We start from the raw sequence: 8,493 nt of genomic DNA, 5'->3' as shown, positions 1-8,493 counted from the left end.
TTTTCTCTGGTGGCAGGAAACTGAGGCTGAGCCATAGGAAGCCCCTCCTTCAGTTGAGCAGCATATGAGGCTAGCTGCTCGTCTCTCATTGTTAATACCCCTTTTAACCTGGCGTTTTCCACAATGAGCTGTCGTGACTGCTCCTCCAAAAGCTCGGTATACCCCTTCGGATACGACTTGCGAGTCAACCGATCGGAAACAACACACTCCATTCCTGCAGCTGCACACGAAGAGCAGGCGGGTTGCTTCCCATCGCATCTGGATTTTTTTGCTCGACATCTATCGCAAGCTTGTGCCGTTCTCTTATTTGTCAGTCCAAGTGCTTTTATAGTCTTGCGAGAAGCCGGTTGGAAACCACGGTTCTTCCCCTCTTCACTTCGCACAGAATCGTTCTTAGCGGTCTTTTGTACTTGAAGATCTTGCTGCTCGGTCTTTATGTCAGCGTTCTGCTCTAGCTTCGGTTCGCTCATTTGAAATCGAGTTGGGCTCCGGCCAGAAAGTAGGATGCAAAAGTCGAAGCTGGCTATACAAATTCACCTTCTGCTTGGTGATGACTGAGGTGGAAGAAGGAAGGTCTGATGGTGAACAATGAAAGCTTGCGCTGTTCTTTGCAGTAGACAGCGTCTCGAGACAATACCAATGTCGTGTTTTCTCCGGTTGGTGATTGGTGGGGGTTGTGCGTCATAAATTGAAGACTCTGGGGCGGATGTTATATGCACACCATCTGTTTTCCGACCTGTTCCCCCAATAGACGTGTTTTTTTTTTTCGAAGGCCACACAATCATGACATTTTGCTGGATGCTTTCACTTTGGAAAGCTCGATTTAGGCAATCAAGCTCACCAATTATTCTTGGCGAAAGCAAAACCAGATAGTTTATGCCGCGCATCAACCTGCAATGATCGCCTTATCAGTATACTAAGTGAATGCATGGAAATCCGCGGGGTGGCGCTGGTGACGCGATGTCCAACGATGCGATGGCATCCAAACTTCGTCCACTACTGAAAATGCCACCCAAAAGATTGGCTGAATGCCTTCTGGACTCTCCTGTCAAAACTAGAAGAAGTGCGAGACTCTGGCTGCTCGCAGATACATATTCACATTCAGAAACTGTGTCCCCAGCCAAGATTGAAGTGAAACAGGAGCTAACAGAGGCAAAGGTCAAAGTCGAATATGAGGAGAATGTTGTCTCAGGTCGCAAGTCAAAATACTTTGCCCCAAAAAAAGACTCTCTGATATCAGACCCACTGGCTTCACCAGCTTTGAAACCGGAAATTGATTTGCACAACCTCCCGCCAACGCCCATGTCGGAATCTCCGCAGCTATCAGGTGGCGCAGTAAGCACTTTCTATTCACAGATTGGCTCCAATATTTTTCAGCCTGTCTCGCCCAAACATGTGACAGCCAAACAACCAAGAGACTGGGATCTTATATATAACGAGATCGTGAAAATGAGAGCGTTGATTTCGACGCCGGTGGATAGTTTCGGGTGTGAAAGGCTACCGAACTCGATCACACCAGGCATGTCGGCCACAGATCCCAAAACCTATCGGTTCCAGCTTCTTATATCACTCATGCTCTCCGCGCAAACCAAAGACGAAACGAACTTCGCGGCCATGAAGACACTCCAGGAACATTTTGTAGGTAAAGGCCACCCTGGGATCTGCCTAGATGCCGTAATAAGCTCGACCGAAGCGGAAATTGACATGTGTATAGCGAAAGTTGGCTTCCATCGCCGAAAAGCGCTTTACATAAAGAAGTCGTGTGACATTCTCAAGGAAAGATTCGGCGGCGAAATCCCGAAGACCATAGAAGAAATCGTGACGCTTCCAGGTGTGGGTCCGAAAATGGGGCATCTCATACTTCAGAACGGATGGAGCATCAACTCTGGTATAGGAGTTGACGTTCATCTCCACCGCTTGGCACAGATGTGGGGATGGGTGCCGAAATCCGAAAAACCAGAGTTGACAAGAACCACGTTAGAGGACTGGCTTCCTAAGCAGTACTGGGCAGATATCAACCCTCTTCTTGTTGGCTTTGGACAGACGGTGTGTGCGCCTAAAGCTAACAATTGTGACGTCTGTTCATTGGCAAACGGTCTCTGCAAGGGCGTAAATCGTAAGTTGGTGAATGCAAAGCTAACCGAGGCGAGACTCAAGAAGCTTTCCAAACAAAGAGGGGATTTATCTGGTTTGGTGAAGCGGAAATTTGAACAAGACGCAGGATGGTGAGACTTTGTGTCTCATGCGAGAAGGGCGCCCGATTTGAAGTATTCTTATTTGAAGAAATATTCAATTTGGAGTAGAGCCCTCAAATTGGCATATTGGCCTCTCATGCAATAAACCTGTGGACTAGGGTGCATCGAACCTCAGTTTGAATCAGACATGTAACCCCAGATTGAATCATAATTATGTGTGAACATGACTTCCAATAGACTATGTTTATTACCGTCTCATGGCGAGCCTCGCGTCATTTCATCCCAGTAATTTATGTGAAAAGTATCGGCTCACAGGCACTGACCCTTAATCCATTTATCAAATGTAAGTGCGATTATGCTCGCCATGTCTTTCGCAGCCGAGGGGCGAAAAAAAACAATCTGCGAATTTTCTTCTTCTTGCCACCTGGAAAAACAGACTAACACCCGAAATAGAAAACAGCATGGCATAGACGCTTTCGTTTTTGTAAAAAAAAAGCATCTTGGGTTAATTGGAAAGCTATTGGAAGTTTTAGTTTTTGACGACAATTAATGAGGTGCAACTGGCCGCAATTTCCCAAACCATAAAAAGGTGTCGCCAAACGTGTTTTTCCGATAATTGCGAAGTTTCTTTATCAAAACAAGTGGATGCGAATAAATATGACGGAAGAGACCTGACACTGAAGCTACGCCCTAGCTTTAGTAACTTGAAACTGAAACGAAAAGCTATTCAAGTGCCTTCACAGACCCTGATATCATTATTTGACGGGGTTTGCTGATTTTCCCGCCGGCTTTTTTTACAGCCATTCTGAGCGGCACTCCCTATCAACACCCGTACATCCCCACTAGCCGGCCGTCGCGCTGGAGACCGCGCCACCCCAGCAAGAATCACACAGGGCGTGCGCGGCCCGGAAATCCTCTGCACGGTTTCCGCCGGTGAAGCGACTTTGAAAGCTTCTGGCTGTCGGCCAAATAGACCTCCGTCACAAGCACCAGTGCCTACAGCCGGAAACAATTCACCCTCTCGAATTATTTTTAAACCCGTCTTCTCATTGCTATCACTACGACCAGCAGCTGTCACGTGCTGGACCCGTCAGGCAGAAATCAAGAGTCAAAAAACACCGCACAGAGTTAGACCAGCCGCGTATTCACGTCTTCCAAGATAAGAACGGCCACAAGTCTACTGCTTCAGCAACGATAACTGCAGCCCCAGCTCATAGCAATTGCTAGTCCATACACACTGCCCTTACCCGCACAACACCGATAAGACTGCCAGGTGTTTGAAGGAACCGCGTCCAAACACAGGTCCCTTCAAAAATCTGCCAGCAACTGTGCGTTGTGTCTTCCCGCACTATGAAAGCCAACCACAAGTACCAACTGTCGCTGCTTGGCACACCCTCGCAGCAGATTTTGCACCAGCAGTTACACCAGGGCCAGCATCACCAGCAACAGCAACAACAACAGCCCCAACAGGATGTCTTCAATTCGGACCCGGCTTTCTTTCAAAGAGCCGGACCAGGACTCAACTTCTTCCCGCTGCAACAGTATCAGAGCCACCCGCAACAGCAACAACAGCCTCCACAGGCGCAACAACAGACGACGTTGGGTCAATACCAAGCACAGAACGCGCTCCACTCTCAGCTTCCTCGCTTGAACCAGCCCAAGTTCATGAATCAGCAAGGCGTGATCCTTCAGCAGCCGTCTCTGACGCTCCATTTGGGCGCCGGAAGCTTTCCATCTCCGAACAAAGTTAACTCTGTTAACGTTGACGACCCTTCATCGCTCTACTGGCAACACCAGGTCCTGTTGTGTCTGTTATCCCGTGCTGAAGACTTGCCTCACTATTATGCCAGGCAGTACGCACAGAATTCGCGCAAAACCAAGAACCCTTACGCGGACGTGAAGTCTGTGACTTTGGTTGATGCCACGAAGACAATTGTGGCTACTATGGAGGAACAGGAGAAGCAGCAGGCCGCGCAGACATACGCAACTCCATCCGCATTAATGCGTAACAAGAAAGTTGATTTGGAGGAGGACGAAGAGCAGAGAATGATTGCCCGCACCCAGGGCAAACAGCTCTGGTGCCATATGGACTTTTCTGGACAAGGCTTGCTCAACTTGGCACCCAAATTGTTCCAGTACGAGTTCTTGGAGTCTTTGTACTTGAACAACAACAAGCTCACAACTGTGCCCCTGGTGGTGAAGAAATTGCGTGGATTGCGTGTGCTTGATTTATCCCAGAACAGAATCAGCGAGATCCCCCCTGAACTTGGCTTGTGTTACAACTTGAGATATCTTTACTTGTTTGATAATAACATCAAAACTTTGCCTCACCAATTTCGCAACTTGATAGAGTTGTTATTCTTGGGGATCGAGGGGAACCCAATTGACTTGAACATTGCAAACTTGATCGCCGAGCAAGGCACCAAAGCATTGATTACTCACTATAGAGATATGGAGCCAACGTACCCCGAGCCCAAGCCCAGGTCTTGGATTTTGTTAGAAGATGATGGTGACGTGATTGACCCAGTGCAGAACCCAAACGCTTACACTGATGACCATCTTAGCGCTGATTCTGCAGACTCATTCACGTTGATGTCCTACAATACGTTGTGTCAACACTATGCTACCACGAAGATGTATAAGTACACTCCTTCTTGGGCCCTCGATTGGGATTTCAGAAGAAACGCGTTGAAGGAAGAAATTATTCGTTACAATTCTGATGTGATTTGCTTACAAGAGGTCGAAACAAGAACGTTTCACGACTTTTGGGTACCTATCATGTCTAACATTGGTTACAAGGGCTATTTTTTCAGCAAAACCCGATCGAAAACGATGAGTGAACTGGAATCCAAGAAGGTGGATGGATGTGCGACATTTTACCGTGCTTCTAAGTTTCAATTAATTCAAAAGCAGCACCTAGAGTACAACACAGTTTGCATGGGCTCCGACCGTTACAAGAAGACGAAAGACTTGTTCAACCGTTTCATGAACAAAGACCACATTGCTCTTATCACATATCTACAACATTTGGAAAGTGGAGAGAAGATTGTTGTTGTCAATACCCACTTGCACTGGGACCCTGCTTTTAATGACGTAAAAGCATTGCAAGTTGGTATCTTGTTGGAAGAATTACAAGGAATTGTCAAAAAGTTCAAAGGGACAAACAACTCGGATGAGGCGAAAAGAACTTCTATGGTCATTTGTGGTGACTTTAACTCAACTAAGAAGAGTGCCGTGTACCAGCTCATTTCGTCAGGTTCTGTTTCAAAGCACGAGGACATGGATGGCAGAGACTATGGCAGATTCACCGACGAAGGGTTCCACCACTCGTTTAAATTGAAGTCAGCCTATGATCACCTCGGCTCCGATTTTCCATTCTCCAATTTCACGCCCACATTCACCAACGAGATAGACTATGTCTGGTACTCCACCAACTCTTTGCAAGTGAAGGGGTTGTTGGGTAAGGCCGATGAAGAGTATTTTGCTCAACAAATCGGTATACCTAACGCACATTTCCCCTCGGACCACATCCCGTTGGTCACAAAGTTCCAGATCAAGAAAAAGGGACATGGTGCGGGAGGAACGAAGAAACCCGAGTTCAAGCCCGACTACAAGTCCGCCTCGTCGAGGAAGACTTGATTGCGCTACGCTCGCCCCAAGGCTGAGTCCAGGGCTCTTAGACATGATGCGCTGCATCAATCCAGAGACTGGAACAGCGTGTATTTTAGCTTAACGAAACCACAATAAATCTGTAACTAGCACGTGTCTGGCCCGTGGGCCGTCCCCCACCCTGCGGCCCCCGGAAGTAATCCCGGAACCACATATATGCAGTACACACGTCTTGGACAAGCTGAGCCCCATAAACAAGGACATGTTCTATAATCATGAATACAAGTGACATGTGTGCAATTCAGTCTGTTCATGGAGTTTTCTTGGCCCCGGGATATCTGGCAGCTGTGTTTGGCTGGGCATTTTGCTTAATAAGTCGAACGTCACCTTTAGCCCGTATCTTTGTTCCTGATCAAAAGACGTCAAGTTGTCTCTGATCTGGCGTCTTCCATCATACGTGAGTACTTGTCGCCTGTGGGCGCTACAAGATATAAAAGCCAAAAAAGCCAATGCGAATCAAAACTCCCGCGACGTTCGATACGGAAACTCAGCGGAGACTAGAAGCATCTACAAATTCCATATTTTGAGAACACATAATACCGTATTTGCATCTATAGCTCGAGGCGTCCAGACCAGTTATGTCAGCGTGGGGGAGGTTTGACTTCCGGGGGTACCTGAAAGAGCGCGGACGCGCAAGCGAATCGCCTATATATTGACGTGTCGCCAGGCATCTGGCAACGGTTTTTCTGGTTTTGGTGAGAATAAAATGTGCGTGGATTCAGGCCACAGTTGTATTTGCTCAAGCACAAATCCAGGCCAGCCGTCAAAAACAACACGATTGCAAAAGCAGAGGAATTTACAGACTGAAAAGATGTCGTTGTTAGTTCCCAGTGAGTGCGACTTCGAAGACGCCCACAGTATTCCGGGGCTTGAAAGCGCATACGAGCGCAAATTGGTCGCAGCCAGGGAAGGCCACCCCGAGGCATACCGATGGGAGTTTGAAACAGTGCCCGGGTTTTTCCAGCAAGCGGCCCCGGAAACTGACGATTTGCTCTTCCGCTACACCGAGAGCAACATGGGCCGCACCAAGCCGTGGCCGCAAATCGAGGCTGAGCTTGCGCACCTAAACGAGACGGCCCCGGAGAATGTTCTGTATAAGCTTTTGATCTGCGCACGACACGGCCAGGGCTACCATAATTACATCGTGGACAAGTATGGCTTGGAGGCGTGGGACGACAAATGGTACTGCATGGGCACGGACGGGGAAGTGGAGTACGGCCCGGATCCAATGCTCACAGACCTCGGAATTGCCCAGGCCCAGGAGAACAACCGGGCTTGGACCCGCGAGGTGCGTCATCACCAGGCACCCATTCCAAGCAAATTCTACGTTTCGCCCTTGCAGCGGTCTTGCTGGACGTGCGTGTATACGTGGGATGGGCTCAGGCCCGCCGACAGAAAACCGGTGGTTGTAGAGAAGATGCGGGAGACGCTTGGCCGCAACCTCTGCGACAAGCGGTCGCTGAAAACAGTAATTGAGCTGCGGTTTGGAAAACACGGCTTTGAGACGGAACCCGGCTTTGCCGAGGAAGACCCGCTTTTCACCCCTGAGCGGGAGGCTGCCGACGACCTAGCGATGCGGATCAACAGCGTGTGCCAGGACTTGTTTGAAGAGGACTGGGACTGCGTGAATGGCGTGGTGGATAAGTCCAAGGCAGCCCAAAACTCGGTCATATCCACCACCACGCACGCGGGCACAATCCGCCTGTTTATTGTTGTTCTAGGCCACCGGAGATTCACACTTTCCACAGGCGGCATGGTACCCATTGTGGTGAAGGCCACGAGAACGGGAGCAGAGAGATGTGCAAAGTGAGAGATCTTGATTCTTCAAGCGCGAGAAATTCTTCAAACGTGAGAGATTCTGCAAACGTGAGAGATTCTGCAAATTGAGAGATTCTGCAAAGTGAGAGATTCTGCAAAGTGAGAGATCTCGATTCTCAATCGTAAGACATTCTGCAAAGTGAAAGATTCTGCAAACAAGAAAGAAAACATAGCTGTAAACGTGACTGTGAATGTGTTTTCGAGCGTCGCTGCCAACGAAGCTGTTTTTTTGAATCCTTGGCTGGAACCTGTTTCAGCTTGGGTTAGTGATATTGAAGTATTATGCTCCTGCAGGCCGAATGTAATAATCTTATGGGGACATTTTTTGGCGCATGTTGGCTTTTAAATGGGCAAATAGAAACCACGTATGAGGAATTTCATTCGGGAAGGCCAATTAGTCGTGTGGAAGGCTGGCATTGGTCCCCTGTACTCTACAAACGAGCTTATTGGACGTTGCTCAATACTCGATTCTCGTCTTTGATGTTCAAATCGGAATATCTTGACATCCGGTTCTTTGATATATTTTTTATCGAAAGAACGGGAAAGTTCTTGAGTTTTCCTGATTGAGTGTGATACCAGCTCAAAAGGAACTACATCATTTCAGGAACCAGGGTACAACTTGTGGCCATGGAGTTGAATGTATCAAGTACCATTGTTCTCCACTGTGGCTGTGTGTCGGTGTTACAAACGCCTGTGATACCAATGAGCTGATTTGTAATCGTTGAGTCCAACGAGCGGGCCAAGAATAACCTGAAACTCTCATGAATCGGTTGCTCTGCAACGTGGCTTCAAGTACGTGAGCCAACAAGGC

The 8,493-nt window shown here is 48.2% G+C and overlaps 4 protein-coding genes across 4 annotated transcripts in view; 3 read left to right on the top strand and 1 right to left on the bottom strand.

Moving 5' to 3' along the window:
- The window catches only part of CAT8 (DNA-binding transcription factor), a 4,544-nt gene extending 4,143 nt beyond the window's left edge, over nucleotides 1-401 (bottom strand). The window contains exon 1 of the mRNA XM_018859337.1: nucleotides 247-401. Coding sequence (XP_018713241.1) covers nucleotides 247-279 — 33 coding nt within the window. The 5' untranslated portion in view covers nucleotides 280-401. The remainder of the gene's footprint in view (nucleotides 1-246) is intronic.
- A 342-nt stretch (nucleotides 402-743) lies between these two features.
- Nucleotides 744-2,229, top strand: NTG1 (bifunctional N-glycosylase/AP lyase; the record flags this gene model as incomplete). The annotated part of the gene is made up of 3 exons (XM_018858323.1): nucleotides 744-906; nucleotides 931-1,185; nucleotides 1,321-2,229. Exons 2-3 carry the CDS (start codon nucleotides 961-963, stop codon nucleotides 2,227-2,229), a joined length of 1,134 nt encoding a protein of 377 aa, XP_018713240.1. The 5' UTR covers nucleotides 744-906; nucleotides 931-960.
- Nucleotides 2,230-3,545: 1,316 nt separating this feature from the next.
- CCR4 (CCR4-NOT core exoribonuclease subunit) lies at nucleotides 3,546-5,834 on the top strand (the record flags this gene model as incomplete). The annotated part of the gene is made up of 2 exons (XM_018856486.1): nucleotides 3,546-3,668; nucleotides 3,738-5,834. 2 exons carry the CDS (start codon nucleotides 3,546-3,548, stop codon nucleotides 5,832-5,834), a joined length of 2,220 nt encoding a protein of 739 aa, XP_018713239.1.
- Nucleotides 5,835-6,675: 841 nt separating this feature from the next.
- On the top strand, nucleotides 6,676-7,674 carry METBIDRAFT_75939 (uncharacterized protein; the record flags this gene model as incomplete). Its single annotated transcript, XM_018858452.1, has 1 exon — nucleotides 6,676-7,674. The coding sequence occupies one exon, from the start codon at nucleotides 6,676-6,678 to the stop codon at nucleotides 7,672-7,674; it is 999 nt and encodes a 332-aa protein (XP_018713238.1).
- Nucleotides 7,675-8,493: the final 819 nt, after the last annotated feature.

Source organism: Metschnikowia bicuspidata (genome assembly GCF_001664035.1).
Source record: "Metschnikowia bicuspidata var. bicuspidata NRRL YB-4993 chromosome Unknown METBIscaffold_1, whole genome shotgun sequence".
Taxonomy (NCBI): Eukaryota; Fungi; Ascomycota; class Pichiomycetes; order Serinales; family Metschnikowiaceae; genus Metschnikowia; species Metschnikowia bicuspidata.
This window is presented reverse-complemented; position numbering and strand designations above follow the sequence as displayed.